The sequence below is a fragment of the Dendrobates tinctorius genome, unplaced genomic scaffold (assembly GCF_039654945.1).
Source record: "Dendrobates tinctorius isolate UK_male_01 unplaced genomic scaffold, ASM3965494v1 ptg000189l, whole genome shotgun sequence".
Lineage (NCBI taxonomy): Eukaryota > Metazoa > Chordata > Amphibia > Anura > Dendrobatidae > Dendrobates > Dendrobates tinctorius.
The window spans coordinates 11,806,912-11,832,674 of record NW_027361856.1 but is presented as its reverse complement, the minus strand read 5'-3'; the positions used below and the strand labels follow the sequence as shown (position 1 = coordinate 11,832,674).

The following is a 25,763-nucleotide window of genomic DNA, read 5'->3' as shown; positions in this document are numbered from 1 at the left end:
GCTGCTGTCCGCCAGGAGGAGCTGTCGCGGCCCCACCTCATGCAGAGCTCACCTGTACCTGAAACCGCCCATGTAACTGCGAGCAGAGGAGACAAGAGACTAGCCCTGAGAGACCCCCGGACCGACGAGCGGGACACAGAATGAGGTAGTGACCCCGGAGCAGACGGCGTCCTGAGACAACCATGGTGAGAGCTGCTGCTATGGATTTCAGCCATGCTGGGGCTTCTAGTGCCCCTGTGCCCCATGCAGGACGAGGCTGCAGATGGTTTCTTATTCGGCAATTTTTTCTTTTCTGTTTTTTATAGGTTTAACAACAAAAAATAATCATCACAATAATAACATACAATGCAGCGAGGAGCCCTGATGTGACTACACTGAACAGCTACAAAGGGAATGAAACTGGCACCGAAGGTGTTAATGAAAGGGTTAACTGACTTTGGGCCACTGATCTCACACTAAGAATACACAACTGTGAGATCAGTGGTCCAAAGTCATTTAACCCCTTAAAAACACCATTTACTCATTCAAATCTGTGAAAATCGCCTGTCTGCCCACTTTGATGCCAGTTCTGATGCCCAGACCCCATTTGGACCAGGCTGGAGGGACCGGGGCTTGATGTGGGGCATCACTATCTGTGTATTCTTAGTGTGAGATCAGTGGCCCAAAGTCATTTAACCCTTTCATTAACACCTTTGGTGCCCATTTTTGTGCCAGTTTCATTCCCTTTGTAGCTGTTCAGTGTAGTCACATCAGGGCTCCTCGCTGCATTGTCTGTTATTATTGTGATGATTATTTTTTGTTGTTAAACCTATAAAAAACAGAAAAGAAAAAACTGCCAAATAAGAAACCAACTGCAGCCTTGTCCATGCAGTGATATCATTGCTAAACAGTATAAAATATCAAAATTGTTATAGATACGTGCTGGGAGTTGTAGTGCTTCTGGTACAAGTGTGATGTATAATGAGGATCTGACATATAGTGATAAGGGGAGTCCGATGTGTATGATGGGGGAGGGGTCCGGTGTGTAGCGATGTGTATGATGGGGGAGGGGTCCGGTGTGTAGCGATGTGTATGATGGGGGAGGGGTCCGGTGTGTAGCGATGTGTATGATGGGGGAGGGGTCCGGTGTGTAGCGATGTGTATGATGGGGGAGGGGTCCGGTGTGTAGCGATGTGTATGATGGGGGAGGGGTCCGGTGTGTAGCGATGTGTATGATGGGGGAGGGGTCCGGTGTGTAGCGATGTGTATGATGGGGGAGGGGTCCGGTGTGTAGCGATGTGTATGATGGGGGAGGGGTCCGGTGTGTAGCGATGCATATAATGCATGGGGTCTGGAGGCTGCAGGTTTTTGGTACTATAAGCCCCATCATCATTGATCTTCCCACTTCTGGTTGTGATATTATCTTTTTTCCACGGTTGATTCCTCTGGGTATAGGTGGCATCTACAGGGGGTGATAGACTCCTGGGAGGAACTGCCTGAGATGCAGGAACAGACAACTTTATACAGAAACCAATGAGAACTGACCTAGTATGACATGTATCTAATCCTATCCTGTGTGATACTGACTGCTGACCTGTGTATCTAATACTATCCTGTGTGATACTGTCTGCTGAGCTGTGTACCTAATCCTATCCTGTGATACTGTCTGTTGACCTGTGTATCTAGTCGTCTCCTGTGTGATACTGTCTGCTGAGCCCTGTGTCTAATCCTCTCCTGTATGATACTGTCTGCTGAGCCGTGTATCTAATCCTATATGATACTGATTGCTGAGCAGTGTATGTATTTGTTTGGAAAACACGAGAGCCGGGGGATACAGATATCCCACCGCGGTCACCAATCTAGGACGGAGCTTACACAGTCACAGCTCTCCAGTGCCCCTCTTACCCGCAGGTCAGTCAGGGAACTGCACCAAGGATAAGTAGTCGCCGGAGAGGCTGCCCTGTCACCTACTGGTTATTGGGGCACTATGCAGTGAGGGCGGCTTATATATCACCAGTCACAGGCCGGGAATATATATACACTGCTCAAAAATATATAGGGAACACTTAAACAACAGAATATAACTCCAAGTAAATCAAACTTCTGTGAAATTAAACTGGCCACTTAGGAAGCAACACTGACAATCAATTTCACATGCTGTTGTGCAAATGGAATAGACAACAGATGGAAATTATTGGCAATTATCAAGACACACTCAATAATGAAGTGGTACTGCAGGTGGGGACCACAGACCACATCTCAGTACCAATGCTTTTTGGCTGATGTTTTGGACACTTGAATGTTGGTTGTGATTTCACACTCGTGGTAGCATGAGATGGACTCTACAACCCACAAAAGTGGCTCAGGTACTGCAGCTCATCCAGGATGGCACATCAATGCGAGCTGTGGCAAGAAGGTTTGCTGTGTCTGTCAGCGTAGTGTCCAGAGGCTAGTACACCAGGAGATGTGGAGAGGGCCATAGGAGGGCAACAACCCAGCAGCAGGACCGCTACCTCAGCCTTTGTGCAAGGAGGAACAGGAGGACCACTGCCAGAGCCATGCAAATGACCTCCAGCAGGCCACAAATGTGCATGTGTCTGCACAAACGGTTAGAAGCTGACTCCATGAGGATGGTCTGAGGACCCGATGTCCACACATGGGGATTCTGCTCACAGCCCAACATCGTGCAGGATGCTTGGCATTTGCCACAGAACACCAGGATTGGCAAATTCGCCACTGGCGCCCTGTGCTCTTCACAGATCACAACAGGTTCACACTGAGCACATGTGACAGATATGATAGAGTCTGGAGACGCCGTGGAGAGCGATCTGCTGCCTGCAACGTCCTTCAGTATGACCGGTTTGGCATTGGGTCAGTAATGGTGTGGGGTGGCATTTCTTTGGAGGGCCGCACGGTGTTGGGCTGTGAGGGAAAAATAATAAAATTAAAAAAAATGTATTTCCATTTTCCCGCTAGGGTTAGGGCTGTGATTAGGGTTAGGGGTGTGTTGGGGTTTGGGTTGGAGTTAGAATTGGGGGTTTTCCACTGTTTGGGCACATCAGGGGCTCTCCAAACGCAACATGGCGTCTGATCTCAATTCCAGCCAATTCTGCGTTGAAAAAGTCAAACGGAGCGCCTTCCCTTCTAAGGTCTAAACAGTGGTGTACCCCCACATATGGGGTATCGGCCTACTCAGGACAAATTGCTCAAAAACATTTGGGGTCCAGTTTCTCCTGTTACCTTTGGAAAAATAAAAAATTGGGGGCAAAAATGTCATTTTTGTGGAAAAAAATGTTTTTTGTTATTTTTATAGCTCTACGTTATAAACTTCTGTGAAGCACTTAAGTGTTCAAAGTGCTCACCACACATCTAGTTAAGTTCCTTGGGGGGTCTAGTTTCCAAAATGGGGTCACTTGTGCGGGGTTTCCACAGTTTAGGCACATCAGGGGCTCTCCAAACGCGACATGACACCTGCAGACCATTCCATCAAAGTCTGCATTCCAAAACATCACTACTTCCCTTCTGAGCCCCAACGTATACCCATACAGTAGTTTTTTCCCACATATGGGGTATTCGCATACTCAGGACAAATTGGACAACAACTTTTGGGGTCCAATTTCTCCTGTTACCCTTGAAAAAATAAAATAATTGGGGACTGAAAGATCATGTTTGTGGAAAAAATATGATTATTATTTTCACGCCCGGGCGTTATAAACTTCTGTGAAGCACTTGGGGGTACAAAGTGCTCACCACACATCTACATAAGTTCCTTGAGGGGTCTAGTTTCCAAAATGGGGTCACTTGTGGGGAGTTTCCACTGTTCAGGCACATCAGGGGCTCTCCAAACGCGACATGGCCGCCCGATCTCAATTCCAGCCAATTTTGCGTCAAACGGTGTTCCTTCCCTTCCGAGCTCTGCCATGCGCCCAAACAGTGGTTTACCCCCACATATGGGGTATTGGCATACCCAGGACAAATTGCACAATAACTTTTGGGGTCTTGTTTCCCTTAGGAAAATAAAAATTGGGGATGAAAAGATCATTTTTGTGGAAAAAATGATTTTTAAATTTTACTGCTGAACATTATAAACTTATGTGAAGCCCTTGGAGGTTCAAAGTTCTCACCACACATCTAGATAAGTTCCTTGGGGGATCTAGTTTCCAAAATGGTGTCATTTGTGGGGGGGTTTCCTGTTTAGGCACATCAGGGGCTCTCCAAATGCGATATGGCGTCAAGCCAATTCTGCGTTGAAAAAGTCATACGGCGCTCATTCCCTTCCGAGCGTCCAAACAGTGGTTTACCCCCTATATATGGGGTATCAGCGTACTCAGGACAAATTGCACAATAACTTTTGCAGTCCTATTTCTCCTGTTACCCTGGGTAAAATAAAAAAAAATTGGACCTAAAGTAATTTTTTTGTGAAAAAAAGTTAAATGGTCATTTTTTTTTTTTTAAACATTCAAAAAATTCTTGTGAAGCACCTAAAGGGTTAATAAACTTCTTGAATGTGGTTTTGAGCACTTTAAGGGGTGCAGGTTTTAGAATGGTGTCACTTTTGGGTATTTTCTATCATATAGACCCCTCAAAGTGACTTCAAATTTGATGTGGTCCCTAAAAAACAAATGGTGGAAAATATGAGAAATCGCTGGTCAACTTTTAACCCTTATAACTTCCTAAGGAAAAAAAAAATTTGGTTCCCAAATTGTGCTGATGTAAAGTAAACATGTGTGAAATGTTACTTATTAAGTTTTTTGTGTGCCGTATCTCTGTGATTTAAGGGCATACAAATTCAAAGTTGGAAAATTGTGAAATTTTCGCCAAATTTCCATTTTTTTCACAAATAAACGCAGGTTATATGAATGAAATTTTACCACTAACATGAAGTACAATATGTCACGAGAAAACAATGTCAGAATCACCGGGATCCATGGAAGCGTTCCAGAGTTATTACCTCATAAAGGTACAGTGGTCAGAATTGTAAAAACTGGCCTGGTCATTAACGTGCAAACCACCCTTGGGGGTAAAGGGGTTAACATTGTTTAGTCTCACACTTGCAGATCTCCAGCGATTCCGCGCAGAAAATCCTCTAGGGATCCGCAACGTGTGCACACAGCCTAATCCTCTCCTGTTTGATACTGTCTGCTGAGCCGTGTCTCTAATCCTCTTCTGTGTGATACTGTCTGCTGAGCAGTGTATCTAATCCTCTCCTTGATGATACTGTGTGCTGAACCGTGTATCTAATCCTATCCTGTGTGATAGTCTGCTTAGCCGTGTATCTAATTCTATCCTGTGTGATAGTCTGCTGAGCATGTATCTAATCCTCTTCTGTGTGATACTGACTGCTGAGCTGTGTATCTAACCCTCTCCTGTGTGATACTGTCTGCTGAGCCGTGTATCTAATCTTATACTGTATGATAGGGTCTGCTGAGCCATGTATCTAATCCTTTCCTGTATGATACAGTCTGCAGAGCCGTGTATCTAATTCTATCCTGTGATACTGTCTGCTGAGCTGTGCATCTAATCCTGTATGATACTGTCTGCTGAGCTGTGTATCTAATCCTATCCTGTGTGATACTGTCTGCTGAGCTGTGTATCTAATCCTATCCTGTGTGATACTGACTGCTGAGCCATGTGTCTAATCCTATCCTGTGTGATACTGACTGCAGAGCTGTGTATCTAATCCTATCCTGTGTAATACTGACTGCAGAGCTGTGTATCTAATCCTCTCCTGTGTGATACTGACTGCTGAGCCATGTGTCTAATCCTATCCTGTGTGATACTGACTGCAGAGCTGTGTATCTAATCCTATCCTGTGTAATACTGACTGCAGAGCTGTGTGTATCTAATCCTCTCCTGTGTGATATTGACTGCTGAGCCATGTGTCTAATCCTATCCTGTGTGATACTGACTGCAGAGCTGTGTATCTAATCCTATCCTGTGTAATACTGACTGCAGAGCTGTGTATCTAATCCTATCCTGTGTAATGCTGACTGCAGAGCTGTGTATCTAATCCTATCCTGTGTAATACTGACTGCAGAGCTGTGTATCTAATCCTATCCTGTGTAATACTGACTGCAGAGCTGTGTATCTAATCCTATCCTGTGTAATGCTGACTGCAGAGCTGTGTATCTAATCCTATCCTGTGTAATACTGACTGCAGAGCTGTGTATCTAATCCTCTCCTGTGTGATACTGACTGCTGAGCTGTGTATCTAATCCTATCCTGTGTGATACTGACTGCTGAGCCGTGTATCTAATCCTATCCTGTGTAATACTGACTGCAGAGCTGTGTATCTAATCCTATCCTGTGTAATACTGACTGCAGAGCTGTGTATCTAATCCTCTCCTGTGTGATACTGACTGCTGAGCTGTGTATCTAATCCTATCCTGTGTGATACTGACTGCTGAGCCGTGTATCTAATCCTATCCTGTGTAATACTGACTGCAAAGCTGTGTATCTAATCCTATCCTGTGTAATACTGACTGCAGAGCTGTGTATCTAATCCTATCCTGTGTGATACTGACTGCAGAGCTGTGTATCTAATCCTATCCTGTGTGATACTCTCTGCTGAGCCGTGTATCTAATGATCCCATCCTGTGTGATCTGGTGCCGCATGTGCAGTTGCTGGGTGCAGTAGTGCCCCGGTGAGGGGTGGGGTAGATCTGTGCTGCTCCTCTGGGGTTGGCTGCAGTCCATGTGATCGGTACATTCGGATCTGTGGGCGTTGAGTGCGCCTGTGTTTACACTAGCCCATATGCAGCGTCGGCCATCCGATTATTTGGTCCCCATATAGGCTTTATGTTGTCAGCTGTTCACCTGTGCTACTGACAACCAGTAGGTGATGTCTGGTTGTCGGCCGATTGATGTGTACAGGCGGTGATCGGGCGCGAGTGTCCAGTGGTCGTGACTTCTGATGCTCTTCGGGTTATTGTGATGTTGTCCCAGAATCTTCCTTCCCCCTCCATGGGGCACATGGCGGATGTACATGGTTCATGGGGGGCCCAGTATTAGGGATTTGTCAAACGAGTCACTGCATCCAGTCAGTCCTATGAGAAGTCATTCTTTATGCTGAGACTCCTGGTCAAAGTGCATGTCGCCTGCCAGCCTGTTACCCTGAGACTCCACTGAGGCACATTCCTAGCCTACCTTGTAACCTTGCATGATCTGCTCAGACCTGCACTGCGCAGGCAGGGTGAGGCCGCCACTACATTCCTCTACAGATAACTGTACACATCACACGTGGCCTCGTGTATAACCTGCCCCTCCATATCACACGTCAGTGTGGACTGGGCTCACGTGTGAGTGAATCGTCAGTGTGGATCTGTGACATGGGGATGTGTGTGTGTTCGTTGTCAGCGTGGGCTTGTCACGCAAGTTTGTGTGTTCGTTGTCAGCGTGGGCTTGTCACGCAAGTTTGTGTGTTCGTTGTCAGCGTGGGCTTGTCACGCAAGTTTGTGTGTTCGTTGTCAGCGTGGGCTTGTCACGCAAGTTTGTGTGTTCGTTGTCAGCGTGGGCTTGTCACGCAAGTTTGTGTGTTCGTTGTCAGCGTGGGCTTTTCACGCAAGTTTGTGTGTTCGTTGTCAGCGTGGGCTTTTCACGCAAGTTTGTGTGTTCGTTGTCAGTGTGGGCTTGTCACGCAAGTTTGTGTGTTCGTTGTCAGCGTGGGCTTGTCACGCAGGTTTGTGTGTTCGTTGTCAGCGTGGGCTTGTCACGCAGGTTTGTGTGTTCGTTGTCAGCGTGGGCTTGTCACGCAGGTTTGTGTGTTTGTTGTCAGCGTGGGCTTGTCACCCAAGTTTGTGTGTTCGTTGTCAGCGTGGGCTTTTCACGCAAGTTTGTGTGTTCGTTGTCAGCGTGGGCTTGTCACGCAAGTTTGTGTGTTGGTTGTCAGCGTGGGCTTGTCACGCAGGTTTGTGTGTTCGTTGTCAGCGTGGGCTTGTCACGCAGGTTTGTGTGTTTGTTGTCAGCGTGGGCTTGTCACCCAAGTTTGTGTGTTCGTTGTCAGCGTGGGCTTTTCACGCAAGTTTGTGTGTTCGTTGTCAGCGTGGGCTTGTCACGCAAGTTTGTGTGTTGGTTGTCAGCGTGGGCTTGTCACGCAGGTTTGTGTGTTCGTTGTCAGCGTGGGCTTGTCACGCAGGTTTGTGTGTTCGTTGTCAGCGTGGGCTTGTCACGCAGGTTTGTGTGTTCGTTGTCAGCGTGGGCTTGTCACGCAGGTTTGTGTGTTCGTTGTCAGCGTGGGCTTGTCACGCAGGTTTGTGTGTTTGTTGTCAGCGTGGGCTTGTCACCCAAGTTTGTGTGTTCGTTGTCAGCGTGGGCTTGTCACGCAAGTTTGTGTGTTCGTTGTCAGCGTGGGCTTGTCACATGGATGTATGTGTTCGATGTCTGTGTGGGCTGGTCACACCTGTGTGACATGATAATATGAACCATTTTCCAGGGTTTCGAGTACACCTCCTGAACTATCCGCTGCATCTACTGGATTTGATATTCTGCTCCTCCCCCATTACGTTTGTGTTGTCCAGGCCCACAGCTGCAGTGTAATTTCCCCCCTCGTAGCTGCACTCTCTTCCCCCCTCTCTTTAGCTATTCCAGTTTTGTGTAACGTGAGACCCTGGTATGGCTGGCTCAAGCCGGAAGTAGTAACTTAGGCCTGTTTCACACTTCCATTTTTTGCCGTCAGTCAAAATCCGCCAATTTTATAAAAAAACGGATCCATTTGGCGGATCCATTTTTTTCCCCCATAGACTTACATTAGTGGCGGATCTTGACTGACGGTCGTCCGGCCCACCCGCTTTATGACGAATGCGCTAAGATTTTAGCGGCTCCCGGGCGGATGAGACGGACAATGCAACGTTATTTTTCCTTGACGGTCCGCTAATTTTAAGTGCGCATGCCCGGAAGCTATACTCTGGGAAGCATTAACCATGAAATGCCGTTCCGGAGCGGCAAAATCTCTGTCTCTCTCGTCTCTCTCTCTCCTTCCAGGCCGCGCTCACTTTAAATTTGCTGTACTTTTCGTCTTCGGCGGATGCGACCTAATTTGCGACCCCTGACTTCTGTATGTCACTTCCCGGAAGCGCATCTGTAATTTTCGTTTTTGGCGGATGTCTGCTGTCCGCCAACAACGGAGGTGTGAAACAGGCCTAATAAGCACATGGTTTAACACGTTCCTTTGTTCCTTCGTGATTGAATATAATAATGCAGATTAGGCATAGAAGCGGGAAACTTTTTATTTTTGAAATCAATATCATAAAAGCTATTCACAGCAGCGTTTGATTTCTACCCCACTGAGCCACACAGCCACGGCATATGTAGAGTTAAATGAAAGGTAATTTTGCAATAAAAAAATGATAACCCTGTCGTCTAATTGTGAGGTTTCCACCCAGAGTTATGACAAATAGTAGTTTCTTAATAACTTTCTAAAGTGGAGTGCATTCCATAGCTCCACCCACCCAGTGAGGTCAGCAAAGAGAAAGTATAAAGGCCCCGTCTCACTAAGCGATCTCGGTAGCGAGATCGCTGCTGAGTCACAACTTTTGTGACGTAACAGCAATCTCACCAGCGAGATCGCTGTGTGTGACAGCGATCAGCGAGCAGCCCCCCTGCCGGTATCGCTGATCGCTGGAAGAAATCTCTGGACATTTCTTTGGTCGCTGGTCTCCCGCTGGCCGGCACGCATCGCTGTGTGTGACAGGCGGGAGACCAGCGATCAGGTGTAAAAAATAATAAAAAAAATAGAGTTATTCTCACCTTCCGACGTCCCGTTCAGCCATCCTGCCTCTCTCCACGCTCCGGTCCCAGTGATCCTTTGCACGAATGACCGCGAGTCTTTGTTATGCCTCGAGACCGTGACATCTCGTGGTCATTCGTGCAAAGGATCACTGGGACCGGAGCGTGGAGAGAGGCGGGATGGCTGAACGGGACGTTGGAAGGTGAGAATAACTATATTTTTTATTTTGATTCTATTTTTTACAGCGATGGCAAGCGATGCCGGGCGCTCGGCATCGCTGTGCTGATCGCTGGTGAAGCTGTCTGTGTGACAGCTCACCAGCAATCACATAGCGACTTACTAGCGATCCTGACACCTTTGATATCGGTGTCGGGATCGCTGGTAAGTCGCTTAGTATGACGGGGCCTTTAGGCTGTGATGCCCAATTAGGAAGTTGTCTTTTGCCTGGGGATCAGCCGTGGCAAGCTGTGCATTTTGATCTGACGCTCTGTCAAGGTCCCCCCCCCCCCTCCTCCTCCACATGGCGTGCCATTGACTGAGATCTGTCTCATATTTTAATCCCTGTTGACGCCCACCAGGGCCATGGGGTACTCTGAACCGGGTCAGACTGTTCTTTTGGGAATTCACGGGGCCGTGACCCTGGCTGTGCCGTAAAATGGGGAATATGTAAATGGGATTTAATGTGACGCCACCTGTGGTGTTCGGCAACAGATGGCCGACGCTGTTAAAGGAGACCGCTGGGGCTGATGGTGACGCAGCTGGGATAGTTCTGCTCCCCACAGGTGGAGCTGGGCCCCAGGGCTAACGGTTCCGTTTATGTCAGGCTTCATCATGTACCTTGTGGTGCAAGAGATCACTTTAGGACACAAAGGCTGTAGTTTTCTTTTCCTTTACTTGATGGTTGTTAGTACAGACTGGGGCACTTGGTATCACATCGTAATGGAGAGCTGTGCAGCCTGAAAGCATTTTTGGATACACCTGGCCAGGTCGGTACGGAGGACTTCCTTCTGCGCTGTCCTCCCTTTTACCTTGCTGCCTAACAGCTCGTCCTCCTGCTTCTAACTCTCTGTTTTTAAAAACAAACCGTTGCCCGCATGGCAGGCAGCTCGAGCCTATCACAGGTGCCGCTCCTTTGTGTCGGCTCCAGGCTCTGGTATGCTGTTGTGCCGCCGGGTATTAGATCGGGCCAGGAGACCTGCAGTCCCCTGCCCTCCGGATTTAGCTGCCGGGACTTCACGGACTCTGGTATCCGATTCCTAGCGCTTAGCTTTGGGGCGAGTTTAATTACCGCTCCACTCCCCAAGTTCTGCTCCACTTCTCTCCTACTGACACCTGGTAAGGGGACCCCTCCTTTCTTCCAGGCATGACATTATTCCCTGTGAGGGAGGCAATGCCACTGTGGCAACCGGACTCCTGGAGTGCCACACTGTTATTTTGTAATTGCCTATATATACTGTATTTTGTCTCTTTTGTAACATCTTTTATATTTTTGTAAACACTGCCTATATTTTCTGGCGTAAATCAATAAAAATTTACTAGTTTTGTTTTCCTTGCTTTCTAACGTACCGCCATGTCTTCCGTGCTAAATTCACGCTACCTAGTGGGTTGGCTCCTGACTTGATATTGATTTTTAATTGTCCAACGAGGAGGTTGTGGCAGCAGAGGGTTTTGGGAGATTGTGGCAGTGAAGGAACTGAGGTTTTATGTGTCTATTTCCTGCCTGAAACTGGGGATATACATACTGCCCTCACTGCAGAGTGCCCAATAGCCAGTACATAGCAAGGATCCTTTCTGGCGACTTCTTACCTTAGGTGTAGTTCCCTGACTGACCTGAGGATAAGGGGGGCGCCAGAGAGCTGCAAGTTCCAAACCGGAACCCCCAGTTCATGACTGTGTGTGTTTGTTGTCTGCGTGGCCTGGTTACACGGGTGTGTGTGTTCGTTGTCAGTGTGGGCTGGTTACACAGGTGTGTGTGTGTTCGTTGTCGGTGTGGGCTGGTTACACGGGTGTGTGTGCTTGTTGTCTGCGTGGGCTAGTCATATGGGTGTGTTTGTTTTCTGTATGGGCCGGTCACACTGGTGTGTGTGTTCGTTGTCAGTGTGGATCGGTCACACGGGTGTGTGTTCGTTGCCTGCGTGGCCCAGTGACACAGGTGATTTATCTGAGTCTCTTCTATTGTGTACCTCTTTTTTACAGTACACCCGCTATGATTTTTGGGTCAGTGGACAAATGCAGCCATGTCACCAGCTAATATTCACTTTCTATCATCCCCTACAGGGGAGCAAGGAACGGTACCACTGGCAGACGCAGAATGTGCGGCAGAGTGGGGTGGATGATATGGTTCTTCTGTCCAAAATCTCAGAGGAAGCCATTGTGGACAACCTAAAGAAACGCTACATGGATGACTTCATCTTTGTATCTTTCTCTACAGAACTAGAGGACGACTGTCACTGTACACACGGGGGGGGGGAGACCAACACCTGAGGAGGACTGTCACCTTATACAGAGGGGCGGGGAGGTAACACTGGAGGGCAACTGTTGCAGTACACAGGGGGTATAACATTGGAGGACGAGTGTCACAGTACACAGAGGTAGAGAAGGACTGTCGCCATTCATATAAAGGAGGCGGGATAACATCAGTCAATGTCCGTCACTGTAAATAGTGGAAGGATAACACCGTAGGACGACTGTCACAGTACACAGTGGAAGGGGGTGGGAAACACTGGGGGGGTTACGATTATCACTGTACTCAAAGGAAAAGGGGCATGACTGTTACCGTACACGGAGGAGTGGGGATAACACCGGAGGATGACTGCTACCGTACATGGAGGAGGGGGGGATAACACCGGAGGACGACTGTCAACGTACACGGAGGACATAGGTCGATAAACAGACACATTTCAATGAAGTTAATGGGCATATATTAGTAGCCTCTTTGGTGTATATGGCTTTCTTAACCCTTTAAGACATACATTGGGCCGGTACTGATCTCTGTTAACCCTTTTAAGCAGCTGCCATATTTCACTGAAAAGGAGATTGAGATGTACCAGGGAGCGGTGAGTAGTATATTGTATGAACAGCGGCGCCTGCATCTATCTGTTGCTGTCCTCAGCCGCCCTGTATCGGTTGCCATCCTCGGCAGGGCTCGCTCTGACTGATGAGGCTACACGGTGTGAGTTGGATCTTGGTGAAATCCTTTCTCAGAGTCTTATGGTGTAAGTTACATGACTTCAATACCATTGGGTACAGCGGGGGTGGGGAACCTATTTTCTGCCAAGGGCCATGTGGATATTTATCCTTTGAGCGCTGTACAAATCGAGTGCTAACTCAACCCACAAAGTACGTCTTCACACTATCTTTCATTGCACGTGCCTCAATAGTGGACACTGTGTTACCACACTCACAGACCAAGAAGAAACTAAAGGCCCGGCCCTGGTGTACAGCCCAGCGGCTGTCTGATGTTCCCTGCCCCTAGTGTACAGTGCACCTCTGGTAACTCATTGTTTGGACCTCTGCAGGCTCAGTATGAGAATCCCCCCCACATCTACGCCCTGGCAGACACAATGTACCGGAATATGCTGATAGATGGCGAGAACCAGTGCGTGATCATCAGGTGCGGACACAAGACCACCATCGTTACCGGGACCCACCTGTAGCTGGCTCCTGTACACCACCAGCACCACTACTGAATTACCATACCCAGCCTGCACCACTAAGGAGCCCCTGTAGCACTCCTGCACAAGTATCGGGAGGCCCAGGATCCCGCCTGCACCACAACTGGGCGCCTCCGTTCCCCGCCTACACAACTACTGTACCCCACTAGTGGGCGCCTCCGTACCCTGCCTGCACCACTAGTGGGCGCCTCCGTACACTGCTGCGCCACTACTGGGCGCCCCCGTGATCTGCCTGCACCACGCCACTGCTGGGTGCCCCCGTGCTCCGCCTGCACCACGCCACTGCTGGGTGCCCCCGCGCTCCGCCTGCACCACGCCACTGCTGGGTGCCCCTGCGCTCCGCCTGGCCTGCACCACGCCACTGCTGGGTGCCCCCGCGCTTCGCCTGCGCCACGCCACTGCTGGGCGCCCCCACGCTCCGCCTGCACTACTCCCCAGGCCCCCGTGCTCTGCCTACACCACTCCCCCGGCCCCTGTGCTCCACCAGCACCAGGGAACATTGTGATTCTGCTAACTCATCTATTTTGTGTTTTCCGTAGCGGGGAGAGCGGAGCTGGTAAAACCGTCGCAGCAAAGTACATAATGGGCTACGTCTCCAAAGTATCTGGCGGAGGGTCAAAGGTCCAGGTAGGGATAAATCCTGTGTTTGGCCATTGCTGTAAGGCTGTGTGCCCACGTTGCATTTTTTAAGCGTTTGCGCAGCGCTTTTAGACAAGCTTTTCTGCAGTGGAAACGCTTAAGAAAAGCATCCAATGTAATCATAATGGAATACGCACATGTTGTGCTAATGGTGCGTTTTTTTCCGCTGCGGAAATGCTAAGCGGAAAAAAACGCAGCATGTTCATTAATTTTGCGGAAACGCACGCGTTTCCGTATACATTCAATTGTATTTCAAAACCACATAGGAAAACGCATGCTAAAACGCTTAACAAAAGCGTCAAAAACGCTTACAAAAGCGCTTGATAAAACTCATGCATTTTCCCGGGAAGAGGGTGTGCGTTTCCACTCAGGATTATTCTGCATGAAAAACGCTACGTGGGCACATAGCCTAAAGGTGGGGGATGGGCTCCTCTTCATCACTTCTTTTTTCTTACAGCATGTGAAGGACATCATCCTCAAGTCAAACCCATTACTGGAAGCGTTCGGGAATGCCAAGACTGTCCGTAACAACAACTCCAGCAGATTTGTGAGTGCATAGTCACTCTATCTGCCAGGAGCAATGCTCTGCAGCATAGATCACTATGGCAGGAGAGATGCTGTGTAGACTTGGTGGTATAATACTCTGCAGCATAGATCACTATGGCAGGAGCGATGCTCTGTAGACCTGGTGGTATAATACTCTACAGCCTAGATCACTATGGTAGGAGCGATGCTCTGCAGACCTGGTGGTATAATACTCTGCAGCATAGATCACTATGGCAGGAGCGATGCTCTGCAGACCTGGTGGTATAATACTCTGCAGCATAGATCACTGTGGCAGGAGCGATGCTCTGCAGACCTGGTGGTATAATACTCTGCAGCATAGATCACTATGGTAGGAGTGATGCTCTGCAGCATAGATTACTATTGCAGGAGTGATGCTCTGCAGGTCTGGTGGTGTAATACTTTGCCGCATAGATCACTATGGCAGGAACGATGCTCTGCAGGTCTTGTGGTGTAATGCTCTAGAGCATAGATCGCTATTGCAGGAGCGATGCTCTGCAGGTCTGGTGGTGTAATACTCTGTAGCATAGATCACTATGGCAGGAGCGATGCTCTGAAGGTCTGGTGGTGTAATACTTTGCAGCATATCTCATTATGGCAGGAATGATGCTCTGCAGGTCTGGTGGTGTAATACTCTACAGCACACCTCTTCCCCTTTCTTCCGTCCTCCAGGGTAAGTACTTTGAGATCCAGTTCAGCCGAGGGGGGGAGCCGGACGGGGGGAAGATTTCTAACTTTCTCCTGGAGAAGTCTCGTGTAGTCAGCCAGAATACGGGGGAGAGGAACTTCCACATCTTCTACCAGGTGAGAGCAACGGCACCCATCCTAGGGGCCAGGATATGCCGCGGACCCCCACAGCTGACATCCCTCTGCTTGTCTGCAGCTGTTGGAGGGGGCCAGTGCTGAGGACAGAGAGAACCTGGGGGTCACTGCCCCCGATTATTACTTCTATCTCAACCAGTCTGCGGTCTACAAGGTGGAGGACGTCAGCGACAAGACTGAATTCACAGAGACCATGGTGGGTGGAGAGTGGTTGCTACCAGTAGGGGGTCCCACTATCAGCCCCATCATTCTCATCATCCAACCTCACCCCACAGGCGGCCATGGACGTGGTTGGACTCTCCCATGAAGCGCAGGCCTCCGTTCTGCAGATGGTCGCAGGGATCCTGCACCTGGGAAATATCGGTTTTCGAGAAAGCGGCAACTATGCCACAGTGGAGAGTGAGGACTGTGAGTGCAGGGGAGGGTTTGGGGGGCACGTATTGTGGGGTGCATGGATTGTGGCTCCGGCCATTAGCCCTTCCCTTATGTCCTGCAGTCCTGGCCTTTCCAGCCTTCCTTCTCGGCATCGACCAATCTCGGTTAAAGGAGAAATTGACCAGCCGCAAAATGGACAGTAAATGGGGAGGGAAGTCTGAGGTGATCGACGTGACCCTCAACGTGGAGCAAGCATGTTTCACACGAGACGCCCTCTCCAAAGCCCTGTACACCCGGCTCTTTGACTACCTGGTGGCGGTAAGAAAAGGCGATCAGACCTCCGACAGATATCCCCCCAATCTGCTCCCATATCTTGCTGCCCTTCTGTACACTGCAGCGCCTGCATCATGTATTGCGTCGCTGTCTGGCAGCAGAATACATTTGGGGCCAATCAAATACCACATTTACTCCTCACTCTGCCTCCCAGAATACATTTAGGGCTAATCAGATGCCACTTTTACTCCTCACTCTGCCTCCCAGAATACATTTAGGGCCAATCAGACGCCATGATTTTCAGATTTCATAGGGAAGGATCATGATGTGATTTTCATCTGCTGCTCTACGTTTCATCGGCCGATCCCTGCGTCTACAGTCGTCATCGTTGCCCATTTCTTAATGTCTTTGCCTGGGACAGATGATGATGCAATATAACTACCTGGTGTCTTTTTGGCGTTTGACAGGAAACAGTCTTCTACAACCTCAACCTTTGTAGCAGAGCTTGGTGCTACCCACCCAGTGCTGCAATGTTTTCTACACCTGCCTAAAACTTTTGCAGTGTGTGCGTATGTATTATACACTACTGTATATGGATTATATACTGCCATATCTCTTTCCAGGCCGTCAATAAAGCCATGCTGAAGGACGCTGAGGAATATAACATCGGGGTTCTAGATATTTATGGGTTCGAGATATTCCAGGTATGGGGTTGGCTGTGTATATGGATGAGGGGCACCTAATCCTTGTGTATATGGGGGTATTGGCGGCTTCATCTATGAATAAGGAACTTTTGGCATCATCTAAGGGCAGCTGTTTGGCAGTCAGGTCTGTGTATTCGGGGGGTGATGGACGCAGGTATTTTACTTTTTCTCTCTTCCTCAGAAAAACGGCTTTGAACAATTTTGTATTAATTTTGTGAATGAGAAACTTCAGCAAATCTTCATTGAGCTGACACTGAAGGCGGAGCAGGTGAGGGGTCCGTCCGGGGAAGATGTCTCACTGGTGGGGTTCTGCTGAGCCGCTCCTTTTTTCTTCCAGGAAGAGTACGTGCAGGAGGGGATCTGTTGGAATCCAATCGAATATTTTAACAACAAGATTGTGTGTGATCTGATCGAGAATAAACTGGTGAGTCCTGCAGCTCCCTGTTCTAGGGGTAAGATGTCCACCAGGATCTGATGGGTAAGGATGGGACATGATCTACTGCTTCTGGGGGACACTGGGTTTTATCATCTGTTCCTCCAGAGTCCTCCAGGAATTATGAGCATTTTGGACGACGTCTGTGCCACGATGCATGCAAAGGGCGAGGGCGCTGACCAGACACTGCTGCAGAAGCTCCAGGCGGCTATTGGGAGCCATGAGCACTTTAACAGCTGGAATAAAGGATTTATTGTCCATCACTATGCAGGGAAGGTGAGGAGCCACACGTGGGATGTGAGACCGACGTATCAGTGGTTGGAGGACTAAGCGATGGCATTGGGTGGAGTGAACTTGTAAACTGGTCTGTGGCCCCAACTTTGGTCGCAGACATGCACTGAGTAAATGGGAAAATACCCTATATGATAAACCCTTTTGTGATCATCCCCGCTCAGGTCTCCTACACGGCAGAAGGATTTTGTGAGCGGAACAGAGATGTGTTATTCACCGACCTCATAGAACTGATGCAAAGCAGTGAGATGTGAGTGGCAGTTGCCAGCCCGCACTTGTCCCCGCCATGTCCGCAGTTTGGTGATGTTGCTGATATTTTTATCATGTTTTGTGTCGTTCAGACCTTTTATCAAAGATCGATTCCCCGAAAATCTCAACGCTGATAAGAAAGGACGTCCGACCACAGCCAGCAGCAAGATAAAGGTGATCCTCTGTCCATTATGCCATGGGGTCGGGTCCTCTGTTATTAGTATCCTATAAGCCAGCCCCTCTCCTGTGTCTATGGAAATCATACAGGATACATGTTCTTTCTTGGGGTCTATAAATTTACGTTTCTTGGTTGGCGCCTCTGTGTAAGGCTCTGTGTTTCTTGGTTGGCGCCACTGTATAAGGCTCCGTATTTCTTGATTAGCATCTCTGTGTAAGACTCCGTGTTTCTTGGATGGCGTCTCTGTGTAAGGCTCTGTGTAAGGCTCCGTGTTTCTTGGTTGACATCTCTGTGTAAGGCTTTGCGATTTCTGGTGGGGTCTCTGTAAGGCTCCATGTTTATTGGTTGGCGTCTCTGTGTAAGGCTCCATGTTTCTTGGTGGGGTCTCTGTGTAAGGTTCAGTGTTTTTTCGTAGGGGACTCCATGTTTCTTGGTCGGGGTCTCTGTAAAAAGCTCCATGATTCTTGGCCAGGGTTATTGTGAACGGCTTCATGATTCTTGGTTGGGGTCTCTGTATAAGGCTTCGTGTTTCTTGGTTCGAGTCTCTGTAAGGCTCAGTGATTCTTGGTTAGGGTCTCTGTGTAAGGATCTGTGTTTCTTGGTCAGGGTCTCTGTAAAAGGCTGAGTGATTCTTTCCCAGGGTTTTTGTGAACGGCTCTGTGATGCTTGGTAGGGGTATCCGTATTTCTTGGCTGGGGTCTTTGTGTTAGGCTCAGTGTTTATTGATCCGGGTCTCTGTGTAAGACTCCGTGATTCTTTGTTGGGGTCTCTGTGTATGGCTGTGTGTTTCTTGGTTGGGATCGCTGTGTAAGGATCTGTTATTTGGTTAGGGTCTCTGTGTACGGTTCCGTGTTTCTTGGTTGGGGTCTCTGCGTCAGTGTCTTTGGGGTAAGGATCTGTTTCTTGGACGGGGTTTTTGTGTATAGCTATGTGTTTCTTAGTTGGGGTCACTGTGTAAGGTTCTGTGATTCTTGGTCAGACTCTGTGTGTAAGGCACCATGTTTCTTGCTGAGGCTGTGTTTCTTAGTCGAGGCCTCTGTATTGAGCTCCAGGTTTCTGCACTGCGGGGGCGCTCTATGCTGTGTCTATCTGTTGACAATGAACTTTGCATTTCATTTCCTCTAAGAAACAAGCCAATGATTTGGTGCAGACATTGATGAAGTGCACCCCCCACTACATACGCTGCATCAAGCCCAACGAGACGAAGAAATCGCGTGACTGGGAGGACAGCAGGTAGCTGGGGAGGAGCGGGGTTAACCTGAGCAACATGGGGGAAGAGAGATGTGACTCAGTCTGTTTCCTCATCCAGGGTGAAGCATCAGGTGGAATATTTAGGCTTGCGGGAAAACATCCGTGTGCGGCGTGCGGGGTATGCATATCGTAGAGCCTTCCACAAGTTTCTTACCCGGTATATAGCAGTACATTGTGTGCATGTTTTCTGGGGTGCATTCTCTGGACCCCATGTTCTAATGGCCAGTGTATCTGTAGGTATGCCATACTGACACGGGAGACATGGCCAGAATGGAGAGGAGACCAGAAGAAAGGGGTCCTCCACCTGCTGCAGTCGGTCAACATGGACTGTGATCAGTACCAGCTGGGCAAAAGCAAAGTGTTCATCAAAGCTCCTGAATCTGTAAGTGTAGGAAGGGTATTGTATTGATAAGTCTGTATGTAACAAAGTTAAATCACCGTTTTTTTGCGGATTTAGCTCTTCTTGTTGGAAGAAATGCGGGAGAGGAAATACGACAGCTTTGCCCGCGTTATTCAGAAAGCCTGGCGCAAGCACACAGCTGTGCGCAAATACATCCGTATGAGAGAGGAAGGTAGGTGGTGGGGTGGCGTGCCCGAGAGATGGCAATCTGCCTGCCAGCAGTCACATCCACAGTCTGTCTGTCACTAGCTTCCACCATCGTCCTGAACAAGAAGGAGCGGCGCAGTAACAGCATCAACAGGAACTTTGTGGGGGATTACATCGGCATGGACGGCCTGCCAGAGCTGCGCCAGTTTGTGGGGCGCAGAGAGAGGATTGATTTTGCAGACACAGTAGTGAAGTTTGATCGACGTTTTAAGGTAAGGAATCCTCCCTGTAGGCTTGGGGCATCCTGGCTAAAGGTTGTGCTCCAGTCACTAATAACAGGCATGTGATGTAGACCCTGAAGCGAGACCTAGTGCTGACCCCCAAATTCCTGTACCTAATCGGTCGAGAGAAAGTGAAGCAAGGACCAGAGAAGGGGCAAATCAAAGAGGTGCTGAAGAGGAAGATTGAGCTGAAGGATATCCTGTCTGTATCATTAAGGTAAGGTGTCAGGAAAATGAGTTATTCCCCAAAATTCTAAGTACACATCCAAAGCTGCCTATTGCTTTTTTTCTCCTTGGTTTGTGAAAGACAAGCTCACAAGCGATTCCCCCCCCCCCCTCGCAGCTGCAGACCATCCTCCCCTCTCTCTGCCTCTGTGAAATTCTATCCCCTCCCTTCAGCAGTATGGTCACTTTTATTACCCCTGGCCAGTTAAATGCATTTTTTCCCCGCCACTATTTCCTTGGTCTATTTCAGGTCGAATTTGATAACACACAATAATTCTGGAGACAGGAAAAATATATTTCCAGAATCGGTGTAATTAAGGCTACGCACGACAATGTTTTGCAGCCGGTGCGACCATCAGAAACCGAGAAAACAGTTTCTGCCTCCCCCAGTAACACGCAGGCATGTCGTGTTTGGTCTCAAAAGAAAGATACATTTTCAGGGAAGAATATAACGCCCCTGGCGTCACCCTGTGAGGCCCCCAGCCAAAGATATGGAAAGATAGTTTTAATAAATTTTCAAAAGGGGTGTACATCATCTAACACAGCCCACCAAGTGAGGTCAGCAAGGGAGAAATCCCTTGGTTCTAGGCAAAAGCATAAAGCTGAAACTCTCATTTGGGGAGATGTGCCCGGAGAACCCGCTAAGATGCTGTGCTGATGAACCATTCTTCCTTGTGGAAGGTGCCCCTTCTCCACATGGCATGCTATTGACTGAGATAGAGTAAGTTTCTTATTTTAATTCCTTTTATTTTTAACTGTCTGTACATACTGAACTTTGTCTCCTTTGTAATATATTTTGTATTTTTTGTACACACTGCCTTTATTTTCTGGAGTAAACTTATAAATGTACTAGTTTTGTTCTTCTTGCGCTATGAACGAACCGACACGTACTCCGTGCCAAATCACGCTACTTGTGGGGTGGTTGATGACCCGATATAGGCTTTAGTATCAAACGAGGAACTGGTGACAGCAAAGCGTCCTGGTGGTATTGGGGAATCCTGGCAGTGACGGGTCGGAAATGTATGTGTGTGTCCCCTGCCTGGGACTGGTGATATACATACCACCCTCACTGCAGAGTGCCCGATAGCCAGTATACGACAAGGCAGCCTTTCTGGCGACTACTTACCCTAGGTGAAGCTTCCTGACTGACCTGAAGGTAAGGGGGGTGCCAGAGAGCTCCAAGTTTCTAACCGGAAGTGAAAGTGGAAACAAAAGTTGTGGGGTTATATATCTCATTACATTGTGACGTTTAAATTTGTGACATAAGGAAAGATGAACTGCGGGTGAAGGTGGCTCCTGTCTAGCTGTGATCCCCTCACCATCATCCGCGCTCTCCACAGTCAGCTGCAGGACGACTTCCTGGTGATTCACGAGGCACAGTACGACAGCGTCCTGGAGAGCGTCTTCAAGACGGAGTTTCTCAGCCTCCTCTATAAACGGTACGAGGAGAGGACGCAGAAGAAGCTGCAGCTGCGATTCAGCAATCAGTAAGTGGGTGCGGAGGGCGGTAAGGATGATTCTCTGTAACTCAAAATATAGAGATGGTTGTCCCTGAGAATAGAGAAACACGTTTTTTTCAGTCATCCATAACGGCACCATGAGACGGGATCCGCCCTTCAAGGTCAGGAAACCTTCAAGATAAGGGCGGCTCCTCTCCGCATCAGTTGGTTTCTTGTCCTTGATGGGAAATCCTCAAGATGAATACAAGATGAGAGATAAGGTTGTCTCATTAAAAACAGCCCTACTGGTAGCTCTCACTTCAGCCCATAGGATAGGTTATTTGCAGGATTTGTCAGCAGACCCTCCTTATATGCAGGTCATGGAAGATAGGATAATCTTGAGGTTAGATCCAGCTTACCGCCCTAAGGTAGTTACAAGTTTTCAAAGGGCTCAGGAGATAGTGTTGCCATCCTTTTGTCCTAGTCTCAGCAATCAGGAGGAAAGTCTACATACCTTGGACTTCAGGAGGTGCCTTCTGTGTTATCTAGAAATGACAGAACCCTGGAGAAAGCAGAGGGTCCTGTTTGTGTCCTTTCAGGGATCAAGGAGGGGGCTTAGAGTATTTAAGCAGACTATAGCGAGGTGGGTGAGAGACACCATAAAGCTAGCCTAGCACAGGTAGGGCTATTCCGGTAGGTCTGAAGGCCCATTCCACGAGAGCCATGGCGACGTCTTGGGCGGAAAGAGCAGATGCCACCATCGACCAAATTTGTAAGGCGGCCACATGGTCCTAGCCTTCAACTTTCTTCAGACACTATAGGTTGGATCTGTCTGCCTCCTCTGACCTCACATTTGGGAGAAGGGTGCTGCAGGCTGTAATCCCTCCCTAAAGCTACAAGTCTCTTAAAGTCTCTCGTAGTGCCGTAATGGGTGACTGAAAAACACAGGTATTACTTGGCAATGTGTTTTTTCGTAACCCATGATGGCATCCTTATAGTCCCTCCCTACTTAATCACTCCTTTTTAGTTCGGTGAATGTTAGTCGTTAGACACTCCCTTGGTGTGGGCAGTAAGAATTTAAATATAGAGATGGATAAGTTATTTTGAGTGTACACTAACCTGCAGAGTTCCTCACTCTCATGCTCTGTAAAACCCACTGATGCGGAGAGAGGAGCTGCCCTTTTTATCTTAAAGGTTTCCTGTCCTTGAAGGGCGGATCCCCTCTATCTTGTGGTGCCATCATGGGTTAAGAAAAAACACATCAACAGGTAAGTAATACCCGTGTTTCCCTTCTAGGCTGGAGTTTAAGGTGAAGAAAGAAGGGTGGACTCCCTGGGGAGCTGCTGGCTCTCGACAGCTGCAGTTTCAGCCAGGAATGGGCGACATGGCTGTCCTCAAGGCATCAGGAAAGTCAATGGTTGTCAGCATCGGCCCTGGATTACCTGCAAATTCTAGTAAGTAAGAGCTAGAGTCATGGGTAATAGATGGCACAACAAATAACTGCTCCTCTTCTTTGCAGGACCGACACGGAAGGACAACCGAAAAAGCCAGTATTTTGATGGTCGGGGCAGAGCTACAGGGTGCGGTGAGTGTGACTTGTAGATGGGGCCAATGGCATCCATTCTATACATAAATGTAAGCTTGTCTGGTGTTTTGGTTCCTAGAAGCTCCGTCATCCAAAGGAGGCAACAAGAAGTCCGGTCCCCGGCTGACACAACGAATGTCCTTCACCTCCCGACAAAGCAGTATGGATCAGCCAAGTCTACCCAGACAGGGGGCTAGTCCAAGAGCCAAGGCTCCACCCGCAAACATGGACTTAGACTTCATGAATGTCCCTGATGGGGGAGTGGCAGGGTGAGGATGTGGGAAGGGGTCAGACAAGAGTAATGATGGTGGTAACAGATTTGAGGTCCCTGTTTGAAAGGATCTGCTCCAGACCTAGACTTACACCACTGGAGGCCTCCACGTTGTGCACGATGATCCTAGGAATACCTCTAGATCATTCTGGACTTGGAAAGATCTTCCTTTTTCCACTTATACAGCACCCCAACTCTATGAAAGAGTGGCGCTAGTCCTCCTCTCTAAATTTGAAAATCCCATTCACTGATCCAGAAATATGATATAACCCAAGTGTTGCCTCCTAGGGTCTGCAGGCGGCTTTCCAAGGAAGTGAAACCGGTGCCGGGTGGTGGAAGAGCCAAGCCAGCACCTAAACCTAAGCCCCAGCCTCAACTTCCCCGCTGCCGAGCACTCTATGCCTACGACGCACAGGACACTGATGAGCTGAGCTTCAACGCAGATGATGTCTTGGACATTGTCCGAGAAGGTAGGTGTCACCGCAGATCCTATACCAGTGATGGCAAACCTTTCTAAGACCGAGTGCCCAAACTGCAACCTTAAACCCAATTATTTATGATGAAGTGCCAAATGCCCCATCATGATCCCCTTGTTGTAGTGATATGCCCCTTCATGCAGAAATATGCTCCATCATGATCCCCTTCTTGCAGAATTACCCCATCATGATTCCCTTCATGCAGAAATATGCCCCATCATGATCCCCTTCATGCAGAGATATGCCCCATCATGATCCCATTCATGTAGAAATTGCCCATTCCTCCTCCCCATCATTAGCCCTCTCCCCATCACACACACCAGCGGCCACAATTACCTCTCCGCACGCCGGCAGCTTCCTTCCTTCTTCTCACACATTGAACGGCGGCGCGGCCGCGGCTGGATGACATCAACTCCGCGGCCGCGCTGCTCAATAAGTAAGAGAAAGGAAGCTGCAACTCCGGAGCAGTGAAGTGAGGCCGCGTGCCAGCTGAGAGGGCTCTGCGTGCCCTCGGTTCGCCATCACTGTCCTATACCATGCCCTCAAGCTGGCTTGCATTTCTCGGGTCTCCATCAGATGGGGACTTGCCACCACGCTTCCGTTCTCCCTATGTTTTATATCCATTTTGTATATCTCCCCCCACCCCCCCACCAGTCTGGGAGAAATTAAGTAAGTAAAAGTGTCTGAACTTTCTGACTGTGGGGACCCGTGTGTCACAAACAGTGCCTTCCCCCCTCCCACCAGTCCCGTAATGAAAACACGGGCAGGCCTAGATGGGTTAAAACAGGTCGGTCACTGTTTATTAATTACATAAGCAGAGAAAGGCACTTACATTTTGTAACGGGCTCATTGCCGAAGGCCCCGTCTACAACAGACAGGCGAGCAGGCCTATGAGCGGTTACGAACCCTTGCCCTTCTCCACATCTTCCGCTGTGACTTAGTATCATTAACAAGGTGTTTGTTTTTTTTGTTTTTTTTTTTAATAAACGTACAAATAGAACGGCAATTAATTCACCGTTGAATATATAAGGGAGGGGGGACAAAAGCTTCCAGGGGTCAGCGGGAAGAAGAAAGTGACTGACCCCGGTCATCTGAATTTAACTCCGGTAGGTGGGGCTGGAGGACCCTTCCACTTTAATCCCATTAGACAGTTGGGCATCCCAATTAGTGCATCACCTGGGGAGTAGTGGGAGGGGGGGGAATTGAGCACTGATCCATATTTTTTCTAGCTTTAGCCATATGGGCCCCCCAGTCAGAGGCACGTTCCTTATGCCGTACCGTGCCTACCATTTTTGCCATTTACACATATTTGTAAATCATTAATTATGCCATCTTTGATGGCTCCCAGTAGACTGGCCATGTGCAATCTGCAGATAGGACATGCATAGACAGCGTGCTGGAATGGACCCGCTCAGTGTGGGGCAGTGCGCTGTCCAGTACCCATTTCTGCGGCCAGCACAGCTGCGGGCACAGGGCAGTATGTGACTCTTCAGTCTTCACAATTGGCTTCCTGTATACTTTGCTTCTGCTTACACCGATCTCCTCTTCACTGCTGCAGATCCCTCCGGCTGGTGGCAGGGCAGAATACGAGGCCGCGAAGGGCTGTTTCCAGGAAATTATGTGGAGAAAATATGACCCCACTGCTGCCGTGTAGAACAAACTCTTTAGCTACTGGTTGGTCCTGGCTGCCGCAACAGTCTTTTTATAAGTGATTTTTATATTTGTGCTAGGGTGAGTTCTCCTATTTATGGAATGGCCAATAAATTTTCCCTCAGCAGCAGGA

General features: G+C 48.7%; 1 protein-coding gene across 3 annotated transcripts; it reads left to right on the top strand.

Annotated features, from left to right (window-relative positions):
- Window positions 1–25,763, top strand: LOC141055709 (unconventional myosin-Ie-like). 3 transcript variants are annotated; one of them, XM_073552399.1, is made up of 28 exons: window positions 1–185; window positions 11,981–12,118; window positions 12,670–12,759; window positions 13,222–13,316; window positions 13,917–14,004; window positions 14,474–14,563; window positions 15,253–15,384; window positions 15,464–15,598; window positions 15,678–15,810; window positions 15,899–16,095; window positions 16,674–16,754; window positions 16,936–17,022; window positions 17,092–17,178; window positions 17,296–17,463; window positions 17,643–17,728; window positions 17,820–17,901; window positions 19,032–19,138; window positions 19,215–19,274; window positions 19,394–19,538; window positions 19,614–19,728; window positions 19,806–19,975; window positions 20,056–20,201; window positions 21,550–21,696; window positions 22,945–23,102; window positions 23,168–23,233; window positions 23,313–23,502; window positions 23,793–23,974; window positions 25,539–25,763. In XM_073552399.1, the coding sequence occupies exons 1-28, from the start codon at window positions 183–185 to the stop codon at window positions 25,613–25,615; spliced, it is 3,255 nt and encodes a 1,084-aa protein (XP_073408500.1). In that variant the 5' UTR covers window positions 1–182; the 3' UTR covers window positions 25,616–25,763. The 3 variants fall into 3 exon arrangements, with proteins under 3 accessions (XP_073408500.1, XP_073408499.1, XP_073408501.1); XM_073552398.1 differs by having other exon boundaries at window positions 2–185; window positions 19,215–19,313; XM_073552400.1 differs by lacking the exons at window positions 1–185; window positions 11,981–12,118; window positions 12,670–12,759 and adding an exon at window positions 12,775–12,918 and having other exon boundaries at window positions 19,215–19,313.

Excerpts from the sequence above, each read along its gene's own strand:
- LOC141055709 (XM_073552398.1), top strand. Across the intron at positions 19,539-19,613 it reads TCATCAAAGCTCCTGAATCT|CTCTTCTTGTTGGAAGAAAT; the intron begins GTAAGTGTAGGA and ends TTGCGGATTTAG. Across the intron at positions 19,976-20,055 it reads AGTTTGATCGACGTTTTAAG|ACCCTGAAGCGAGACCTAGT; the intron begins GTAAGGAATCCT and ends CATGTGATGTAG.